This window comes from Eublepharis macularius, chromosome 7 (assembly GCF_028583425.1).
Source record: "Eublepharis macularius isolate TG4126 chromosome 7, MPM_Emac_v1.0, whole genome shotgun sequence".
In the NCBI taxonomy this organism is placed as follows: domain Eukaryota; kingdom Metazoa; phylum Chordata; class Lepidosauria; order Squamata; family Eublepharidae; genus Eublepharis; species Eublepharis macularius.
In genome coordinates, this window is record NC_072796.1 from 58,212,973 (window position 1) to 58,236,730 (window position 23,758).

Below are 23,758 nucleotides of genomic sequence, written 5' to 3' on the forward strand. Positions count from 1 at the left end.
GCCTGGCTGCTTGCTACTGTTGAACAGCAGTGCCCTCCTCCCCCAAAGCCAATGTTGTATAGTGATTACAGCTTTAAAGTAGGATCTGGGTGACCCAGGTTTGAATCATCACTCTGCTGTGGAAATACACTGTGACACTTTGGTCCAGTCACACACTCTCAGTCTAACTTAATTCTCAAGGTTGTTGTGAGGATAATATAGAGGCAAAGAGAATTACGTAAACTGCTTTGGGCCCCCGTTGTGCAGAAAGTCAGTGTATAAATGAAGTAAATATAGATGAGGATGGCAGGCGAATAAAAGCAAGTTGTTTAGTGGATTTGAAGGAGAGAAGGGCATAGGGAAAGGTGAGCATATGGTGGCTGCAAAGAGGAAGAAAAGAGGAAATAGTGTGGGGAAAGGGATGTAGGGAAAAGTTATGTACCCCCCTACACACACAAATCCTTGCAGGTTCCCCACCATGCAACTGGGTCTGGCTCAGCTAGCACCATGCAATTGGACCTTAGATGGGAGGCTGCAGGAGAGGGGGAGGTGAAGATGGGGCAAGACAAAAGTGCATGGGAGGGAGAAAAGGGGGAAAGCTGTGGGGGACCGGGAAGGGAGAGAGGACATGGTGAGGGAGGGAAAAATTAGATGCCCCCCGCAAGTTCTTGAGGGTCTGCACTTGTATAATGTTTAATGCTGTAGTACATTTATTTTCGAAATGTCAGCCAATGAATATCTTCATAATTAAACTTTGTTTGTTACTTCTGAGCGATGAAATTTGTATCTGATGGGGGGAGGAACAAATTTTGTATAGTAGTTTGAACATCATTTCTCTACTGAGAGCTAACCCATAGTCAACTTCTTATGTGGCCAAAAGAGTCTTGTTTTCTGGTAATGCTGCTGAGTCTGACAGCCAAAGTCTGAAGACACTTTAGCTACCCTAGCACCACTGATGGACTTCAACTTGCATTTCTCTTATATTTCCTTCCAGGTTAGAGTTATGGAACAGAGCTACCTATGTTGTTGAACATACTTTTGTTCATTTTTATCCTGCTTCTTTCCCCAGTGGCACCGAAGCAGCTTACAGCTCCCCCATAAACCATCCCAAACAAAGCAGGAGGGGAATGGTCTAGAAGATATTCCTCCCAGCTCTAGGCTATGACTCTCAGTCGATGAGCCCCCTTTGGGCCCAATATACCTTTGGATGTGCCAAGGCCTTAAATGCCTGTGAGCAGAGAAGAACTTGGCCACATCTTCCTGAGCTGTTGCTAGGTAGGCCCTTTTTTTGTTCCAACAGGTATATTGAATGAGTGGGCACTTCCCAAACAATATGCTCAAGAAATGGCCATATATCAGCAGCCCAATTATGAATCCTCTATTTTATCATCATGCCCTCTTTTCCCCCAAGATCATGAAGGCTGATAGGAAAACAGATTCAGGTTGTAGAAGCATTAGATTAAGCCCATCTTTCTCCCGGGCAACTGGGACCTAAAGTGGGTAACAGATTAAAAACTGTAATGATCACAAATTTAAAATATTAAAATTGTCAGCAGAAACATATTTAAACAGCACTGTTTGTCTTCAAAAGAATGGTAATGGAAACTAGGTAAATTCCGCACCATCCAGAAAAAAAAATCTATCTAATTAGGCAATTCTTAATCTTGCTATATATACATTCAGCTCTTTCAGTCATAAGCATAATGAATAAGTATGCATGATAAGCATACTAGCTTATGAGGAATGCTCTGTGTGTGTGTGTGTGTGTTTAGTGAAGGAAATATTGTACTTTTGGTTCTACTGCTATTGAGTTGGTATTTTCCCCAAAGAAACAAGGCTATTTTTGTAATAAGAAAATAAGATGAAATTGCATCACATACATTCATATATTCCACTATGTAACATACGCTTCCAACAGTGTTTAAATGTCCTTTATCTCTTTGCTGGCTTTTAGTACAGACATTGTGTATAGCAGTCAATTTTGTCATCTCTAGAATATTTAAACACAATGTTGAAGAAAGCTTCATCTGCAGGTGTGGTTTCTGTCCACATCTGTATTTTCCTCCTCTGGATTTCAACTGAATGATAAGTGTTGGCTAAGCCAAGTGAAAACTTGGGGAACTACTAAGACAAAAGAAGGGAGATGTCACAATGACACTCTTTAGGTGTAATGTAAAGCCATGGTTTATTTTTACTGTGGTTACCTTGTGAAACCAGGAGTTGGCTTGCAAACTATCATTGAGATCCTGGTGTGCTTAAACAAATGCTGCTTTCATTTCCTTTGGTTTGGCTGGATTTCTTAGTAGTAAGACATGTTTGAGGGCTACACTAGGAACAAGACATTACATTAGGATGTCTGCATTTGTATGGCATATGAAACCACAGTTACCTTAACTGTGATTAATAAACCCCAGATCCTGTTTTCTTTATTTATTCATTTACTTTATTTATTTCCCTGCCTTTCTTCCCATTTGGCACCCATAGTGGCTTACACGGCTTTCCTCTCCTCCATTGTATCCTCACAACAATCCTGTGAATTAGGTTAGGCTGAGAGGGTGTGACTGGCCCAAGGTCACCCAGCACGCTTCCATGGCAGAGTGGAGATTTGAACCTGGGTCTCCCAGATCCTAGTCAAACACTCAAACCACTACACCATGCTGGTTGGGGCGTCCTATTTAACCATACTTAGTGGAATAGCTCATATTCAAACAATTTTGGTATCCCTAGTTTAAGTAAACTACAGATTTGCATTATGAGTGTGACTACGAACTATGTGAGGCAAGAGCAAGATTTAGATCTGACTTATGAACCAGCCTACAAAAATCATTTGGGAAAAAACAGAATTAAATGAAGAACTTATACTCTTTGTTGGAGTCGGAAGTTTATATCTGCTGTTTGATTTTTATATGAAATCCTTTTAATCTCTTAGTTGCAAAGTTCACATGAATTTGATTGTGTGTGTTCATTTTCATCTCAGGTCATCTCTTCTTTTTATGTTGAATGGAGAGGAAATGCCATGTCCTTCATGGGAAAAGGTGTCACTAAGTGCACCATTCTTTGTTTGCTTCACTTATCCCATGAAATGCTGGCTCAAGCCCCAAATACGGTAAGAGCCTTAAACACAGCATATGACTTGCTAAAGGCAAGCAGTAGCTGACAGTTCAAGTGAATAATCCAGTGGGATTTCATTCCCCAGAACAATGCTATTTTGATAGTGTATTATTTCAGCTGGTGCATTTCTTGGAATTGGATCCTTAGGAAATAATTCTAAATGTTGGTGACATTAAATGAGTATTCCTATTGCCAAGTCTGTTTAGTTACATTTCACAAATGCTTCTTTTCCGGTGCTAAAATATTCTTTAGGTTTGGTGGTGTGGTTCTTCAGTAATAGCAAGTTGAGATAATAAAGAATTAGGTGGCCAAAGACTGGAGGAACACAGTGAGACACAGAGAACTAGCACTATCATATTATTTTAAGCATGTTTTCCTTTTGTGCTTGGAGGATAAAAGAAGCGTTTCTCTCAGGTGCGACTAACTAGAACTTCTGCTGTATTTTCTGGTTCCTTGATATGTTGTGATTTATTCTTTCTGTTATAATAAAAATGGGAAAATGTAATTTGGAAGTTAATTATGTAGTTCTGTTTGGTAGGTTAGCTCTTCTCTGAATCCTAGCCAGGGCTAGGAGTGAATTCTATGTGGCTTTCCCCCCTTTATTATGGACGTTTTGTATCAGCCATGAGACTAGCTAGATTACTCAAGGCAGCTTACAAAAATGTAAAAAAACAAACTTAACCCTTAAAATATCAGGTCCAAAATGTTAGCAGCAGCATTAAGGTCAATCTCATATAAAATCACGCCAAAACAACAATAAAATCAATAAAGAAGACTTCCGTTATCAGAGTTAAAACTTTAAAATAGTCAATGTGTGAGGAAAACCCCAAAGCAAAAAAACTACAACAAAACCAACAAACTTGGCAATAAAAGCATCAAATTGGATTCACCCTTTTTATAGGCTGGAAGTCTTTGCTTTACTCAAGTCAGACCAACAGAAAAAAGTGGACACTTTGTATTTTAGAAGCTTGACAATTGTTTGAGGATCCAGTTTCTTACAAATATAAATGATTTTCTCTTCAGGACTGGGTATCTCTCTGGTTCTTGCCATGTGACAATAGCGAAGAACAATTTTCTTCTCCACAAGGCCTGGCTTGGCTGATTCCATTATGGGTGGACAGAGACCCAGAGGTCAGTAAAGTTCTCTGTCTAGAGGGTTTTCTTTGTACTTACACTGAAAATCTGATGTTGTGTATTCAAACTTGCCAAGTTTGAAAGATTGGTTTTCTTGGTAACTGCACATAACGTAGTCATGGGATAAGAGGAATGAGTCCTCATGGATTAAAAGCCAGTTTGGTGTAGTGGTTAAGAGCACGGGACTCTAATCTGGAGAGCCGGGTTTGATTCCCCACTCCTCCGCAAAGCCAGCTGGGTGACCTTGGGCGAGTCACAGTTCTCTTGAGCTCTCTTAGCCCCACCCACCTCACAGGGTGATTGTTGTGGGGTAATAATAACACTTTGTAAACCGCTCTGAGTGGGCATTAAGTTGTCCTGAAGGGCGGTATTATAAATCGAATGTTATTATTATTATTAAAAGAAGCAAAGAGTAGGAATAAATTGCCCGTTCTCACAATAGAGGGAAGTAAGTAGCTGGGTCCCACAAGGATCAGTATTGGGGCCAGGGCAATTTAATTTTTTCATAAATAATTTGGAACTGAGGTTGAGGAGTGCGGTGGCTAAGTTTGCAAATGATACAAAATTATTCAAGATGGTGATAACCAGGGTTGAGTGTGAAGAGCTCTAGGAGGATCTCCACAAATTGGGTGAGTGGACATCATTGTGGCAAATGGAGTTCAATGTAGGTAAGTTGTAAAGTGATGCACATTGGGGAAAAGTACTCCAACTTTAAGAGCACACTAACAGGGTATGAACTTGCTGAGACCAAGATGGAAATAGACCTTGTGGTCACAATGGGTAGCTCAATGAAAATGTCAATCTGATGTGCTGAAGTAGTGAAAAAGGCAAACTGTATGTTGGAGATTATTAGGAAAGGGACTGAACATAAAATGGCCATTATTATAATGCCCTTGTAACTAAGGGGCATGTAACTGTATCATGTAACTAAGGGGTTACATGATAGAAATTTATAAAATTATGCATGGGGTAGAGAGAGCGGACAAAGAAGTTTTCTCCCTCTCCCAAAGTGGTAATTTAATTTAATTTAATATATTAGATTTATATTCCACCCTCCCCACACCAGCAGGCTGAGGGCAGATTACAATTTACATACATTTAAAATACATCTAACAATTACACAGTTTAAAATTATAAATATATAAACATCCTAACATTCAAAATACATATATATACATACACATATTCTCAGTGGCATAATAAAATGCACTATATGCATACACAAGGCACCTCCATTTCACCTTAATCAGAGCATTTACAGTGGCGCTCAACAGATGGAGGATGTCGCTAGTGGGGAGGGCACAGACTATGCTTGACTGGACAGGGGGACTATGCCTAGCATCAACCTATGCCTGGCGGAACAGCTCTGTCTTACAGGCCCGGCGAAAAGACAATAAATCCTGCTGGGCCCTGGTCTCATTAGACAGCGTTCCACTACGCTGGGGCCAGGACCGAAAAGGCCCTGGCTGATGCCAGGTGGGCCTCCCTGAAGCCAGGGCCCTTCAGCAGATGTTTGCTCTTAGAGCAAAGAGTCCTATGAGACTCATATGGGGAGAGGCGGTCCCGCAGATATGCCGGTCCCTGTCCACATAGGGCTTTATAGGTTAATACCAGAACCTTGAACCTGATTCGGTACTCTACTGGTAACCAGTGCAGCTGACGCAATACCGGTGTTATGTGCTCACACCTTGATGTTCTGGTGATGACCTGCGCTGCTGCATTCTGTATCAGCTGTAACCACCGGATGAGGTTCAGGGGAAGCCCAGCGTAGAGTGTGTTACAATAGTCAAGCCTAGAGGTGACCATTGCCTGGATCACTGTAGCCAAGTCGCGGGACAAAAGATAAGGGGCAAGCTGCCTGGTCTGTCGAAGATAGAAAAAAGAAGACCTGGCAACTGCAGTGACGTGGGCCTCCATAGTCAAGGAGGCATCCAGAATCACCCCCAGGCTCCTAACTCTCGGGGCCAGTGTAAGCACTGCCCCATCGAGTATAGGAAGCCGAGGACCCGAATCCACGTTTCTGCGACTCAAATACAGGATCTCCGTCTTCGCAGGGTTTAGTTTCAGCCGACTTTGCCTCAACTATCTAGTCATGGCTTCAAAAGCATGCTCCAGGACATCCGGGGCTGATCCAGGCCAGCCAGCCATCAACAGATATAGCTGGGTGCCATCCGCATATTGGTGACACCCAAGCCCGAAACTTCACACCAACTGGGCGAGGGAGTGCATGTAGATGTTAAACAGTGATGGAGAGAGTGTCACCCCCTGCGGCACACCGCATATTAGTGGCCTTCGGGATAACTTCTCCACCAGCGCCACCCAATATCCCCTACCGTGAAGAAAAGAGACTAGCCACTGTAGTGCCGTCCCTTGAATTCCCACGTCAGCAAGGCGGTGGGCCAAAAGATTGTAGTCGACCGTATCGAATGCTGCTGAAAGGTCTAGTAATATTAGCAGTGCCGATTCGCACCAATCCAGATGCCTGCGAAGATCATCTGTGAGGGCGACCAGCAATGTCTCCATCCGGTGCCCTGGGTGAAACCCGGACTGTAAGGGCTCTAGGGCTGAGGTCTCCTTCAGGAAACTCTGCAGTTGTTTCTCTGCTGCCTGCTCAATCACCTTACCCAGAAATGAGAGGTTCGAGACTGGCGGTAACCGAGCGGGTCTGCAGGATGCAGTGATGGTTTCTTTAGAAGGGGCCTCACCACAGCCTCCTTTAGTGCCCTGGGAAAAACCTCAGGGCCAAGTTAACAATAGCCTCCAAGGAATCCTGTAACCTGTCGACACTGGCTTTCAGCAGCCATGACAGACACGGGTCAAGGGGGCATGTGGTAGGCCTCACTGCCCGCAGAATCCTGTCCACCTCTTCTGCGGAAAGAGGGCTGAAATGACCGAATATTACCCCTGAAGACAGCCAAGGGGCCTCTAGTTCACATACTGTCTCAACTGTGGCCGGTAAATTGTGGCGGAGAGACAGGATTTTATCAGCAAAAAAGCTCGCAGATGCCTCACAGCTTATGACTGAATTCAAATTTTGATGGTCTCCACCTGAAAGGGAGACCAGTGAATGTACCACATTGAACAATTTAGCCAGGTGCGAGGTAGCTGATGCAATGGAAGCTGTGTAAAATTCCTTCTTCGCTGCCTTCACTGCCATCTCATAGGATTTCTTAAGCAGCCTATAAGATGTTCTTGTTTCCTTGTTGCGGGATTGCCGCCACACACGCTTAAGTCGTCTCAGTTCCCGTTTTCATTGCCGTAGCTCCTCTGTATACCAAGGGGCTCGGCAACTATGGAAACAAAGAGGACGGCAGAGAACAATTTCATCGATGGCCTTGGGGAGCCGGCCCTGCCAGTCCTCCACCAGCTCATCCAGTGAACCGCCATGGAGCGTCGGTTCCCGCAGAGCATTCTGGAAACCAATTGGATCCATAAGTCTCCACGGGTGAGCATATATTTGCTCGACGCCCTTGCAGGGGGGTGGCAGCATATCCAACCGAGCCTCCAGAACTGTGTGGTGTGACCATGGCACTGACTCTACTTTGTCCAGAACCACATTCAATCCCATCCCAAAGATCAAGTCTAGAGTGTGGCCTGCTTTATGTGTGGGGGCCGAAACAAACTGGGAAAGTCCCAGTGTTGCCATGGCTGACAGCAGGTCTGCAGCCTGTATAGAGGAGGAATCATCAGCATGGACGTTGAAGCCCCTCAGTACTATCAGCCTGGGGTACTCCAAGGCCCACCCCACCACCACCTCCAGCAGGTGCGGCAGGGTGTCTGCTGGTGTGCTGGGAGGTCGGTACACCAAGCAGACAGCCACACTTTCCTCGGCACTCCACACCAGTCCCACACAGTCAATGCCAGAGATCTCTGGAACGGGAAGCGGCCTGAAGGAGACAACCTCTCAGATAAGGATTGCCACCCCTCCCCCCTGACACCCCGTCCATGACTGATGAAAGACCGAGTATCCTGGGGGAGGGGGTCAGTTCACCCAAGGCGACTGTCTCGCCATCCCTTACCCAGGTCTTGGTCACACATACCAGGTCCATATTAGCTGTTGCAAAAGTATCATGCAGAGTGCCAGTCTTATTGTTTATGGACCTGGCATTGCACAACATCAGTGTCGGAGGGGGATTTAACTTCCTAGCTCCATCACCTGTGTGTCTCAGGATGGGACATAGGTTAGAAGGGCACCGAGCCTTTCCATATCTCCGTGGTCTTTTCCACGTTGACCGAGTCCCACCACTATTTCTTCCCCGTCCCCAGAGGACTGGGATTCCTGGCCCTATCCCAGTTGCCCTCCATACATCCACCATCATTACATCGCAATATCCTCCTAGCAGCAGATGGCAGCACCAACTCTGGTAGAACTTGAGGGCATCCAATGAAACTGGGCAGTAAATTTAGGACAGACAGAAGAAAGTATTTCTTTAATCAACAAGTGATTAAAATGTAAAATTTACTGCCACAGGATTTAGTGATGGTTACAGGCCTAGACAGCTTTAAAAGGGGATTAGAGATAGAGGATAGAAGTATCACTGGCTACTTGCCAAGGTGACTAAAGGGAACCTCAACGTTCAGAAACAGTAAACATGATCTGAATACCATTGCCAGGGGAAGGCCTCAATCTTTATACCTTGTTGGCCCTCTAGAGTGATAGGTTGGCCACTGTGGGAGACAAGATCCTGGACTAAATGGACCACTTCTTATGTTTGTAATAAATATTTCTAAGATCTGTTCTTTCAGCTCTGAGGTCTGATACATTTTATTAAAAAAAATAAAAGCAGACATACGCTGTGTATTCTAAATTACCTTGCTTAGACATGTGTTTTTGAAAACAGTGCAAAAATAGGAAATGGCATCTATCGCATGCCAGGATGGGGCACGTGGGTGTCACATGATTCAGTCATCAAACACTTTTCCTGCTGCCTTTTTCTTTTATTCTAGTCTTGGTTCATTTTTAACAGAGGGATTGTATCAATTTTTATTTGCTTAAAAGTTCTAAATAAAGGCATCCCTTTGTTTACTTGGCTTGGACAGAGAATGAGCAACATAAGCAGAAATGTAAGCAGAAACAGGGATCTAAAAACTGATCACTAGTGTGAATCATATATTTTTTTTCCTGCTGACTGCTATCCTTAGATGTCAACCATAAAAAGAGAGACGCTATCCGCATACAAGTTTTTCTACTTGTCTTTGGAAATGTGATTTTGGAGATGTCCAGAAAAGCAAGAGACTGACTCCTGCCCTTCTGTCAATATTCCTATAGATAGTGACCCTCTGTAATGACTGAAACCAAAAACAGAAAAAAAGAATGAAACCCCAAATGTCTTCTTTCTAATTCAGGACAGAAACAGAAGAAAACTGTTGTCTACAAAAACATTATTGGCAAATCTATACATAGATAGCTATAAAAGATTTCCAAATATCTAAAAACTAGTGACCAACCCTGTTGTTTATACACCTGGTGCCCTGGCCGCATTCTCGGTCCTGCCACTCTCAGGATAGCCTGAGCCGTTCCTGGTGCTCTGTAGGCTAGCGGCCGAGGCCCAGGAGGGACCAGCACAGCTCCACTGGCTATTCAGACAGTTGCTCCAGACACTGCCTCTCCTCCTTGCTCCTGGGTTGGTGGCCAAAACTCAAGAGGGACTAGTACAGCTCCGCTGGCTGCTCTAGCAACCGCTCGGGCCAGCGCCTCTCCTTGTGCCGGGGCTGGTGGCTGAGGCCCAGGAGGGACCGACATGGCTCCACTGGCTACTCCATCGGCCGCTCAGGCCAGCGCCTCTCCTCCTTGTGCCAGGGCTGGCAGTTGAGGCCCAGGAGGGATTGATGTTGCTCTGCTAACATCTTCTCCCTGCACCCTGACTGAGTCCCTGGGCGTGGACTCCATCTCTGGGTTCTGGCAGCCAGGTAAATACGTTGCCAACAACTGACTTTTTATCCTCCAAAGTGTGCCTGCGTGGGGATATAAAGTGAGTCATCGGCAACACGGTTTGCCTTTTATATCTTAAGATAAGTTCGCACACAATTTCCTTCTATATGCGATACATTCAAATGTGTATAAATTTATAAACTTGCTGAAGTTGAATTTAACAGTAAATGTATTAACCAGAACTTAAATTGATACTGTTACACTGTGTATATCTTGTACATTTGCGTTTGGCATTGTAACACTACAAATTGTACTATATGTAGGTCATTGTTTTTTACTCCTCTGTTCAGATTTCCTCTATATGTCTATCTGAGAAGACAGATACATCTGCCAATTGTGTGGAGGGGGTAGAATTATTTTTATTTAAACTATAAACTATAAACCATAACATAATAACTATAAACAATAAACGTAGAGAATAAGAAAAAACACAACATTCTAAACAAGACACACTAACAATACATAAACAAGTAATATATATATATATATATATATATATAATTTTTAAAAATCTTCTAAATTACACTACAGATTGAGTTCTGATTTTCTCCACAACAAATATGTATCATTTCTAGAGTCTCACTTATTCTAGGTTAATCGTAAAATCCCTCTTTTTTTCTATTTATGTTTCTTAATCTATAAATCCAGATATCATAAAATCCTTGTTATTCATTTCATGTAAAACGGTTTCATGTATAAACGGTTTCCATTCAGTCAAGAAGTTAACTAATGTCCTTTCTCTAATCAATGCAGTAAGTTTTGCCATTGATGCAAACTCCAAAACTTTTGTCCACTATTCCTTCACTGTAGGGAATGTTGGAGTTTTCTTTGCTTTTCTTACATGTCCACCAGATATGAAAATTTTTTTTAACAGTATCCATTTCTTCATCCAAACCAGACAGTTAGCCGCAAAATATAATCTCAAATCTGGTAGACCCAAACCTCCTCTTTCCTTTGCATCCTGTAAAACCTTAAATTTAACCCTTGGTTTTTGCCTTGCCATATAAACCTCAATATATCCTTCTGCCAATGCGTAAATAGTGCCTCAGCTGTCAGTTCTCTGAAATAGGAATAACATTCTAGATAAGATGTTCATTTTAATTGTAGGTAATCTTCCCAACAATGATAATTGAATCTTATCCCATCTTAGCATATCCCTTTTTATTTCTTTCCAAGTCTTAATATAATTATTTTGGAATAACATACAGTTCATATTTGACAAAGTAATACCCAAGTATTTTACCTTTTTCTCAATTTTGAACTCTCAAGTTTCATCTGGTCCTGTATTTTCATATTTTTAGTTAGCACTTTGGTCTTCTACTTATTAACCTTAAAACCGGCCACTACACCAAATTATTTCAACTTTGTCATTAAGTTTTCAATTCCCTTTAAAGGATACCTCTACCAATTGTGGGTTCACTTCTTATGTCTGATGAAATGGGTTCTCTCAATGAAAGTTTAAGCCTCAATAAATCTGCTAGTTTTTAAATGGCACAAGATTCCTTTTAGATTTTGCTGAAGCAGACTCACCACTGAATAACTGCATTCTGCTGCTTCTGTCCTTTGAGCAGAGACTTAGGCACAATTTTCAAGTATAGAGGGAGCCTAGAACTCCAATTCCAGGGGAGAGGTAACTTCACTCCAGCTTTTCTTTCATCACTCCATTCTCAGCATGCTGGCCCCGATTCGGAACAACTGAATCAAAGCTTCCCGAAGCGATTCGAGAGGCTTCGGGGCACTTTAAACTTCAGGAGTAGGCAGGGCTGGAGGAGGCAGCTCCAGCCTTCCCCACCACCCTGCTGGCCACTGCGGTCCGCAGGTGGCAGTGTGGCAGCAGAGGAGCCAGATCCGGGCTGTCCCGACCTTGTGAGGGCCATCACGATGGCACCCTCCTGCTACCCAGCTGATCAGCCTCCCCTCTCCCTGTTGGCCAGGTAAGTGGAGTGGGTGGGTGGGGGTGGGAGGTTTGCTCCCCCGCACTTCAGTATCTTCACTTCAGTATCCGAATCTTTACGAAGCATACCAAAGTGAGCTAAATACCAGATTCCTGAAGCCGCAAGTTCTGGTAATTCTGGATTATTTTCCCGCTTCGGGTAAACCCGAAGCGGGAAACCCAAATCTTTTGAGGGTGCACATCCCTACTTCCAGTTACAATTTTTAATGGATCAGTGAAAAATGACAATTTTGTTTTGTAAACATTGGTTTTGATGATTTATCAATAAATTAAAATATGATAGATATTTGGAACAAGACAAAGACCTCCCCTTCCTTCTTCTGCCATCCCTAGATGCTTCTGTTACCTCTCCTAGTTGACTTCCTAACATTTCCAGTCTGAGTTGGGCTGAAGTTGGAAATGACGAATGTAAATGTGTATAATTTGCATTTAACTTAGAAGCATCTGAGAAGAAAATAGGAGGTGGGGAGATGGGGGGAATTAGAAAATGCATATAAAAATATTTATGCAAATGTCTTTGTCTCCTTAACTTATTTGGTCAACAGTTGTAAGGGAAGGGGAGTTGTGCCAGTATAATCTTGAAGATTTCAAAGTGTGGTGTATGTGTGTGACAGGGTGAAGGGGTGGGACAGGACAGTCCCAGGGTGAATGGGACGCAGGTGCGACAATCAGAAAAACAGTTCGGCCTGCTTAGATTAACTATCTTTTTGCCATGGCACTCCAAGCAGTGGTTTGTTCAGAGGACTGACCCTGCTTTTCGCTTCTGCCCTAGTGGCGGAGTGAAGCATGACTTGCAGCTGTCACTGATCATGGAAGGAGAGTGAAAGTCAGTGATGATAACAAGACTCATGGTAGTGAGTTGAGCACAGAACAGAATGCAGTCTGAAAGCTGAGCTAAAGCTAGAAGGGATAACTACATCCCTTCCCATGCTCTGTCAAATGTTCTTTCTACTGAAGTACAAGAGTACTGTGTGTATCCTGCCTTGCGTTGTATTAAAAGTTTATTTGGGCATGAGGCCATATCAAGTGAGTGAAATTAGAAAGGAGGCACTAAAACTCCACAACTAGGATATATACTTGATTGTACTAGGTCTGGTTTCATTTTAATGATGCCAAAGGGAACTGTATGAATAAGTACCTTGATAAATATGAGCTGGATGTCCACCAGCTGTAGTTCAACATCTGTGGATGTTCATGAATGATGTTCACATTTGTTAATTGCGTGCAACTGATGGTAAAATTATACATTTTGCTATAGCCCTCTGGTTCGTGATAGGTTTTCATAAGGCTCTTATTGCTGAACAAATTGCTCACCTCGGGAGAACTGGAACAATGGGTAACAGAGGCTAAAAGCTGTGCGTTTGGAGTCTTGAAAACCTCTCTCATCGGGGACAAGATCAGCCGGGGTGGGGGGTGGGGTGGAGACAGCAGCAGGAAGAAATAACTGTTTTCTCTACAAAAGTAATTTTCTTTCTTCTTTTTTTGGTGAGGAGGAGGTAAAGGGGGATATTTTAACAGTACCTTGCCTACTCTTAAACTGAGATGACAGTTGGAAAAACAGTTGCTGTAACAGCCTCTTCCCCTCACAAAAAAGATCAATATGAGAAACATGACCTTCAGAACAAAAGCCTCATTCACCTTTATTGCAATATTTATATTAGATGCTGTTGGAAAAGGAATCTTGCGTCTTTTGTTATGGCACAAGCCAACGTTCTGTGGTAGATGTCAGGATCACAGTTCATTTAATGACTCTTTGTTATGCATTTGTTTCTTTGCCCCTGCATTGCTTTCTCTTTCAAGTTGTTTTTACTTTATTTCTCAAATAACACATTTATTGAATTGGTAAACCATCTGAGAAGTTGCTTTGAAAGTTCTGTTGCTAGTGTAACACACATACATGAATTTTTAGAATCATGGGCTTAATTCGTAACTGTGTGGAGTACTTTAATTAGTGTACGTTTATTTGTTAATTTATACTAGGTAAAATTCACCTCACTTGCTATAGGATCAGCTCTCACATCTGTTGAAGCGGGTTGCATTGCTTTGGCTGAAAGCTGCCAGAATATATCAGGAGGCTTATGGGGAACAGTGTTAAACATCCTTCTGGACCAGTCTGAGTGCAGCATGGTCCGGAGAGAGGTATGAAAATTGTTCTGTGCTCTGTATCAATATTACCTTTTGATTGTGTTCTCAGAAATACCAACGGAAATTAGATTTAGGTATTTCCTTTATCTCAAGTGTTTTCTAAACAATTCTACAAAATGGCTTTTTTATAAAGTTGGTATTAAAGCAAGGAACTTCAAGATAGCAGGCTTAACATGTTTATAAATTGCATAGTATCTATGAATTGTCCCTCCCTTTCTATTTTCCGTTTCAATATTTGCCTTCAAAAGATTGGAGATTATGGACAGGAGGTAGAAGAAATACATTGAAAGTAAATGAAAAACATACATGCAGTTATTTCTTTGAAAGATGGGACGGCCCGGAGCTGGCTCCTCTGCTGACACGCTACTGCCTGCAGGCCACAGCGGCCAGCTGGGCAGCGGGGAAGACTGGAGCTGCTCCTCCGTCCCTTCCTGCCTCTCAGATGGCTGCTGTGGCCTTGTTTGCTGCTGGATGGATGGAGGAGGGGAGAGTTTAAAAGGTAAAACACTCCCACCGCCATTTGCAAATGGCGCAGGGAGCCTTCTACCCTTTAAACTCTGCCCCTTTCCAGCCAGCTGGAGGGAGGAGGGGAAAGTTTAAAGGGTGGAAGGCTCTCCGCACCATTTTCAAATAGCACAGGGAGCCTTACACCCTTTAAACTCTTCCCCTTTCCAGCCAGCTGGAAGGGGGGAGAGTTTAAAGGGTAAAACACTCCCTGTGCTGTTTGCAAGCAGCACGGGGAGCATTTTTCCCTTTAAACTCTACCCCCAGCAGGCCCAGAAGGCCCTTTAAACTTCAGTTAGCCTGCGGGCCAGCTAAAGTTTAAAGGGTCCCGAAGCGACCTGAATCGCTTCGGGAAGCTTTGATTCAGGTGCTGGCCCCGATTCAGAAAATCCAAATCTTTACAGATGGGGTCCGATTCGGGCATTTTTTCCGAATCGGAAATGCAAAGCGCACACCCATAGTAGTAATATTATGACAAGTTTGGGTGAAACTTGAGGAAGCTTAATGCAGTAAAAGCTTTGTTATCCAACACTTACCAGAATGCTAAGTAAAGCAACTCTGTCTCAGCCTCTATACCTCTCTTTCTTTGGGTTTGCACTCCTCATTGATGTCATCCTCTTGTTAGCCGTGAACTGTTGGGAGCCAGCTATGCTGCAGGGGTCCCAGGCAGCTGGCCATCTAGCCTCCCTTCTTAGTAGGATGGCTTGGGGGAAGGGGGGCAGTGTGTGTCTCCTGCCAGGCAGGGGGGCTGTCACTACTATGGGGTAGGGTCTGGATTCCTTTGGAAGAGGATAGAGCAATAAGCTTGAGCATCCATTACATTTCGTTAACTAACAGCCCTTTTTCTCAAGTGCCAGATAACAAAGCTTGTACTACACAATTAATGGGATGAATATAAAAGTAACACTAATATAATTTATATTTAAAATAAAGCTAGTTCTTCACAGGCAGCAAAATGAGGTGGTAAAATACTGAGAGGCTGAAGTGGCAGTGCCTCTAGTCTTGAACATAAGACATGTCTGTGTAAAGGGTGACATATACAAGAACAGAGCGGAGTCTAAAGAATTGGCCCTTACCTAACATATGTACACTTGTCTCAATGAAATCATGGTGTCTGTGCATGTATGAGCACATGGTTTGAATCCCATTCTCCTTGAAGAAAGCACCAACATTAATTAAATAGATCCAATGAATGCTCTGTTTATTTTTGCTGTAGTCTTTCCTTGGGTAGATTATAGCTTGAGGAGGCTTCTAGCTCTACTCCCATTGGAAACAGTCTTAAAAGTCCTTAGTGCTGGTTGTATCATATCTGTTGCCGTTTTTTGGCAGCTGGGTCCAAGGAATTATTATCAGTGGATTTTTTTTTAAGCTTCAAGTACCCATGGTACCATTAAATATTCTTTAAAAATTAGAATGGCAGAAAAGCCTTCTTCCTTTTGGTATCTTTGAAATGTGATTGGGAGGAATGTGTTTCTTGATGAAACACTCTTGTGTGATTCTAAATACATGTATTAGAAAGAAATAAAATATTTAGAGGGGCTTGTGTTGACTATTCTACACATACTCAGAGGAATTCTACTTTTTCTGCGCTTTGCAAATAAAAAGGTGAGGCATGGTGAAAAGAGAAGTAGGGTATAGCAAAAGACAGCTATCTACTGAGTTGGCTGATGTATCAATAACTAAAGAAATTACTGCTAAGAGGAAGTTGAATGCCTGTTCCTGTCTGTTATATCTGATGTGGATTTTAGCTGTTATTCTTTCGTTCTGAGTGGAAAATTTATTAAATGGTTAGTTGTTTTTTAATCCTCTCTATAGTACTTTCAGATCTTTACGTTTAAAAAATAGTCCCATCGACTAATTGAAGTGCCAGCATCATCATCTGGATGGTGACTGTGGCTTTGTTATGCTAATAATGCTGTAGTGTTTATTTGAAGCTGGCTCTGTGGCTTTGGTCAGCTGCAGCCAGATGTCACTGTTGATGTTTGTTTTCTCTGTGTAGGCTGCATTTATTCTTCAGAATCTGTTGGTGATCCCATTGCCCACTGAAGAGGTTAAAGACTCAATTTGGCAGGTGCGTATATATTCCTGTACTACTATATCTATAAACTTAAAGTGGGAATAGCATCAAAATTGTATGAAAAAAAATATTGTGAGGTAAATAAAACATCAAATGTAATTGGAGGTCAAGATCCAGTTGCCCAACTATTAACTAAAATCCATCTGAGGTTGCCACTGTTAACCACTATGATTACATCCAGCATTTTCTAAAGAAAAATAAAGCAGTTGTATTAAACTGTGCTAATATAGGGTAAGAATCTGCATATTTTCAATAAAAGTCAGGGCAGGAAAAAATGTTTTTAAAGTACTGCAGCTAAATATACGGGACCAAATCACACACTTTGTCAGTTATGCTACTCTTAGAAAGTGAACGTTCAAGTGCCTCAAGATAGCATGCTGAGCATGTAACTGAGAATCTGGAATGCTAATTTTAATGGGAGAAAAGGTAGATATATGTGTAACTTTCCTCATTGACTTTAAAAGGACACAAAGGTCTTAGAGTGGACAGTACCTGTCATTTGCTGGCACTCAACACTCAAAAGGGCTGTCTGTTGAGTAATTGAAAAACATTCAAAGAATCTGAATTATGTTGTAAGGCAAAACAATGCTAACGCGGATAACTTAAACTGCTTATTAGATCTTACTGGTTTTTGAAATGATATTTTAATGCTTGTGGAAATGTTTAATGGCTCATTAAATGTTTTCTGGAAGCTTTTGGAAATCATATAAATTTCAATAGTAAGCTTAACCTTTAAAATAAATGTTAATGGGTTGAATACAAAGAATTCAGGGTCAGACCCCATGGAACTTTTCCTCTAGGTGGCATTGCAGCCATTTTAAAGAAAAGAATTTAATCAACTTAAGCATGGCAGCACATAATAACTGTTGACCTAAACAACCAGTAATTTCTTTTTTTTAGCTAGCATGACAGAGATACCATTCCTGTGGTAGAATAAATATAATAAGTGTACAGTATCCTACCATCCATATATGGAAAGCATACTGTTACCCAAATTGCTGTTTGTATCAGGCCTGTAACTTTCAATGCCTTCTGTACATGTGCAGGGTCAGATCGTGTCACAGGGGTAATTATTTTGGAACCTAAAAGTCTAATAAAAACTTGGGTTCTGATCTTATACAGCACTTCAATTAAGAGGGAAAGAAATGAGATAGAGAACAGGATCTCAGATTAAACAATATTTATTCCCCTGACGAGATACAGTGCTAGAAAGGTAAAATGCAAGGGAGAGTAACATAAAACTACATTGCAATTCAGTAATGCAATAGCACTGCTGCCCTTGGTTGTAGCCAAATTAGAGGAGAATGAGGAATCTTAAGGAGAAATAAAGGTTGAAAAGAAAAATATCTGTGGACTTATTCTGAAGAGAAGAGTGAGATACACTGAGGACCAAGTCAGGAGGAGGAAAATCTGGTCCCATCCAGGGAATTCCCAGGTTAAAGGAGAAATCCAAAACCAGCTATAAAATTGGAGACCTAAACAAGGGATATAAAATATCCAAGAGCCAAGGGAAGGAATTCAGTGATTCAGCAAAGTGGGTGAAGATCTGGGAAATAAGCCACCTATGAAATTGGAAAGGAGGGTCAAGCGCAGAACCAATTGCAAAGCTGGAGGGGCTTGGGATGCTCTGCTCTTGGAAGAATGAGGTACAAGAGGGTGCACATCTAGGTGGACAGTGGAATGATTTAGGTATAGCGGTTGAGATATTAAGGTGATAAACCAGCTTGAGCTGGTTTGCCAAAGACTGAACAGCAGTTTGACCTCATTTTCCTAGGCTTGAAATTGAATTACAGAGGCAGGTTGTATAGCAAGGCAGGTTTCATAGTCTCAGGTTATGGTCTAGCAAACTTCAGTCTAAAACATCCATGAAGCATTTGTAACATTACCTGATCAGGAACAGCAGTGGATCATAAACAGGCTAGAGCTTCTGAAGACTAAATTGATCAAAAGCAGGTCTGAGAAGACAGCACACCCAGTCCCTCTAAATGTCATGCTTGAAGAAGGATCTGAAGCGGCCCATACCATATTTTTCGACCCTCTACCCACCCAAAATCCTTCTAGTGTAGGGGAAGAGGCAATGGAAGATCAGGCAAATTCTATTAACTTCAGTCAATTATTATTGGGTGTAAGAGAGCTTATGGAGGCTAAAGACAAAAAGACCTTTACTCAGTGTGCTCTTTGCATTATTCCAGCAGGTGGACTACTCCTGTGTAGGGGTGTGCAGGAGGGGGTTGATTCGGGTTTCCCGCTTCAAGTTTACCCGAAGCGGGGGGAAATTTCAGAAATACCTTAATTCCAAAGCGGCAAGTCACTTTGGAATTAAGGTACTTTACTTGCTTTGGTATGCTCCGTAAATATTCAGAGCATACTGAAGGGAGGGGCTTTCTCTGCCTCCTCCGGCCCATCCTGCCCCTCAAATGGCTGCTGCGGCACCAGCGCACCGCAGCCATTTGAGGGGCAGGAAGGACCAGAGGAGGCAGCTCCATCCTTCCCCAATGCCTCACAGGCTCAGGCGGCGGCGGCGGCTGCCGCCAACAAGGTAGATGGGGGTGGGGGTGGGATGATGTTTAAAGGGCCCTGCCGCTGCTTGCAAGCAGCGGCGGGGCCCTTTAAACTCAGCCCCGAAGCTTTCTGAAAGCTTCAGAAAGCTTTGATTCGGGATTTCCGAATGCTGGCCCCGATTCAGATGTGCAGAATCTTTCCAGATCGGGTCCAATTCAGATAATTTGCCCGAATCAGAAACCCGAAGCGCACAGCCCTACTCTCATGTGGAAGCATCCCAGAGAAATTCCTACTAGTTTAGGGTTCCCTACATTGATATCAAACTAGATTATTTTATCCAGGCTGCATCTTCCTCCCTCAACCAGAAAGATAATTTTCAGGGTTCCATGGTCTGTTCAGGGAAACAGCTGAGGGGGTTATTGGATCAGAGCAACAAAAAAATGCCTCCTTCTTTAAGTGTACCTGCACTTGTGATTTCAACTCTTTGTCCCTTCTCAGCCTCCCAAACCCATGTAGGTTTCTTCCACATGGGTCACATGACCCCAGGACTCATTCCTCCATAGGTCAAAAACAGCTACGTTAATAGAGAGGAATGCAGGGTAACTTCATTCAACTTCTGCGTATGGAATATTAAGATACTGTTGATTGAAAGAAAAACCGACAAAAGATTTCAGGATCCTGCTGATTAAGACTTAAATATTTGTTGGTTTTGCTACTTATTGTTTCCTTTTATCCTAATTATATAACAGAACAGTCTTATTATGTTATGGTTTGAAAGCCGCTAATAGACTTTAATAGATCCAAATATGAAATAATTCTACTTAGTGCAGATTAAAAGTATACAATTTTTAATCAGAGCTATTCCCTTATGTGTTTGCAATTAACTGTGCTTTAATTAAAGTTTGTTTATATCATGATTTAGTAGTATGGGATTCTGAAAATGGGATATAACCATTTCATTATTCTTGAGTGTTACTGAGTGAAATATAATAATGTCTTTAAAAACATTAGTGAACTTTAATTTGCCAATGTTTATTTAAACTATGATTTTGCTAAGAAGTCCCTTGTGTTAAAGGTATTGAAACAAAGTTGTTTTGATAATGTAATGTAGATTGTAGTTAAAAGCTGAGAGTCTACTTCAATACAATCTCTATTAAAAAGATGAGAGGTAAACAGTATACGATTTGCATTTTGGAAGTTAATTATAGTGCTTTACTATTCAAGCAAGGATTTTTTATACAGAAATTCATTTAATCTGTAGATTCCTTAGTCTTGAAGGTTATACACTTTTTGCCACTAATAAACTCATCTCATGTAGTTCTGGGTCATCAAATAACAAAACATCATGTGATTTCATGGTGGCTAAAGTCATTGCACACATGGGCTGTAGTGATTCAAGTGCTTTTAGCTCATCTCAGGGGCTGTGAAGTATTAGGCATAGAAATTTTTAATTAACATCAGTAGTGCTGCTGACTCAGAGTATCAGAAGTTTGACTCCGTCATCACATTTAATCTCTGCTGAATTCCTGGAGTAGTCAGTTGTAGGGGTGTGGAACCCAAAAAGATTTGGGTTTCCCGCTTTGGGTTTCCAGGTCGCTATGGTATGCTCCGTAAATATTCGGAGCATACTGAAGTGACGAGGGAGGCTGCCCCCACCCTTTAACCCCATCCCCCCACCCCACTTACCTTGTGCAGCCAGGGCCTTCCCTGCCACCGGTGTGGCTAGCTGGCAGACAGGGCCTTCCCTCCTGCCAGCACTGCGCCGGCACAACTGGCCAGCAGAGAGGGCCAGTAGCGGGGTGGGGAGGAAAGGGTGGGAGGGAATGGTTAGGTTTAAAGGGCCCTGCCGCTTGCGAAAGGGACCTTTAAACCTAACGCCCCCCCCCCCCCAGGTCCCCTGAAGCATTCCGAATGCTTAGGGAAGCTTTGCTTTGGGATTTCCGAATCAGACCCGATCCGAAGCTTTCCGGATCGGGTCCGATTCGGGTATTTTACCCGAATCAGATTCCCGAAGTACACACCCTAGTCAGTTATCATCCTTGATTCAGTCGATGCACATTGCTGTCTTTTTGGTGCATGGATTGCTGTCCTGTAAGAGACATCAAAACTTCTTCTGGGAAATGATTAAACTGGTGCATATTTGTATTTTTATTTATTTAAATTATTTATTTTATTCAATTTATATTCCTCCCTCCTCACAACAGCAGGCTCAGGGTGGATGACATACAATATAATACATTAAAATATATATACTTTAAAATACAGATAAAACCACATAAATATTTAAAACAGTATAGCAGCACTTCTTGAGAAAATCCACCACCCAATCATCTCCACAGATGTTTAATAGAAGGCTGGGTGGTAGATACATCTGGTAGGGAGGGTACATTTTCCTTTGTTTGGTCAACAGGGAGGCCTTGGCCAGCGTCAACCATATGCCTGGCAAAACAGCTCCGTCTTGCAGGCCTGGCGGAAAGATAACAAATCTGGCTGGGCCCTGGTCTCTTTATACAGAGCGATCCACCAGGTTGGAGCCAAGACGAAAAAGACCCTAGCTATGGTCGACGCTAGATGGGCCTCCCTGGGGCCAGGGGTCATTAACAGCTGTTTATCGCTGTATCAAAGCATCTTCTGGGGCTCATATAGGGAGAGGTGGTCCCGCAGATACATTGTTCCCAGTCCGCATAGGGCTTTATAAGTTAATATCAAAACCTTGAATCTGATTCGGTACTCCACCAGTAACCAATGCAGCTGGCGCAGTACCGGTATTATGTGTGCATTAGAAGGTACTCCGATGATGACACATACCACTGCATTTTGGACCAGTTGCAACCACCGGATCAGGTTCAAGGGAAGCCCTGCGTAAAGTGTGTTACAGTAGTCTAGCCTAGAGGTGACCATTGCCTGGACCACTGTAGTTAAGTCGCAGACTGAGAGATAGGGAGTGAGCCAGAGATGGAAGAAAGAGGACACATCCAGGATTACCCCCAGACTCCTAATTGTGTTTCAGTTCTAACAAAGAGGTAGAAATAAGTACATACACTGGCAAAATTGGATGGCATTTCAAGAATGCTTTATGCATGCGAGAGCTCAAAGTTCCCCTAAAAGAGCACATGTCTGTTGAGTTCACTAAGCTTGTTTTTGTGTAACAAATCTGTAAGTATACCCTGCGAGATATCTCATACTGTGTACTGAACACTTCAATAATCAGCAAAAAGATAAAATCCTATAGCCTGTATTTACCAAGAGTTACCTAATTTCTTGTATGGTGCATTATTTATTTACTTCATTTTTATCCTGATTTTTCCCCATACTGGCACTTAAGGCAGTATATATCAGCTCCTTGGAGATATCCAATCCAGGCGCCAATCAGACCTAGACCCATATAGCTTGAGTCCTGCTGCTCTATTGTGTACCTCTTTATACTCCAAACTTTCCTCTTTTGCCTATGTTTTGATTCAGTTGTTGAAGGGAGGAGATGAGCTATATGATGCTCTGACCTCCAGAAATATTATTTAGAAATGCTTTCAGGAGTCACCAGCTATGCTTTCAAGCATATATCAACAGCCTTAAGGAAGGGCTAGAAATCTTCAAGCTGAACTCTTATGGACAATACTGCATTCTATGATATTTTTGCTTTCTGGTATCTCATGTCCATAGAAACTCTATAAAGAAAGATTTTTATAGGCTTTTTCCCCCTAGGGACCTTGTGTGCATGATGAAGAATCTGGCTTATCTCTGACAGGAAAACCTGCCCTGCAGGCCCTGTTATATCATTGCCACTTCTATGAACATTTGAATGAGATGGTGAGACAGTGCTACCTAGGTCGATACACATTTGATCTAAACTGTTCCTTGGGAAAAAGCCTGGCAGCAGAGAAGAATAGTATAAGTGGTAAGTAGCATCTCTGACCTCAAATTTCAGTAGTTCTTCTCAGTGTCCCCTATGTAGCCTCTACTTATGATTGTTGTTTTTAATTTACCATTACACACTTAAAAAAAATCCAACATGGACAGTCCCATAAATAAAAACTACTTCATTTGCTTAAGATTTCAAGAAAAAAATTATGACATATTTAGTGAGTTCATAATGAGAGGTGGAAGCATATTAGAAAACCTGTTCCTCCTTGTTGAAGAATGATAAGAGGATGTAAAGAAAACTAATTAGACTTTTCAGATGAATGAATTTATAGTACGGTAGAGAGACGTAGAAAAAGGTAGCATGTGGGCTTGCATTTCACTTATATGCAAGCATTTCACTTCTTGCTTTCTGAGAACTTCTGTGGGAGAGAGATTTTATACCAATTTTCTATGTCTGTTCCTGCTTGCCGTTTCGAGGTGACTACTTACCAAAAGAGAAAGTTACGGTACATGTACAGAAAACAAGGAGCCGGATTGACCACCTCGTTTCCAAAGGATC

General features: G+C 42.3%; 1 protein-coding gene across 1 annotated transcript in view; it reads left to right on the forward strand.

Moving 5' to 3' along the window:
* RTTN (rotatin) overlaps positions 1–23,758 on the forward strand; it is a 143,836-nt gene that overhangs the window by 60,876 nt on the left and 59,202 nt on the right. Inside the window, exons 29-33 of the mRNA XM_054984987.1 lie at positions 2,957–3,085; positions 4,114–4,221; positions 14,091–14,249; positions 16,759–16,830; positions 23,041–23,233. Of these exons, the coding sequence (XP_054840962.1) occupies positions 2,957–3,085; positions 4,114–4,221; positions 14,091–14,249; positions 16,759–16,830; positions 23,041–23,233 (661 nt within the window). The remainder of the gene's footprint in view (positions 1–2,956; positions 3,086–4,113; positions 4,222–14,090; positions 14,250–16,758; positions 16,831–23,040; positions 23,234–23,758) is intronic.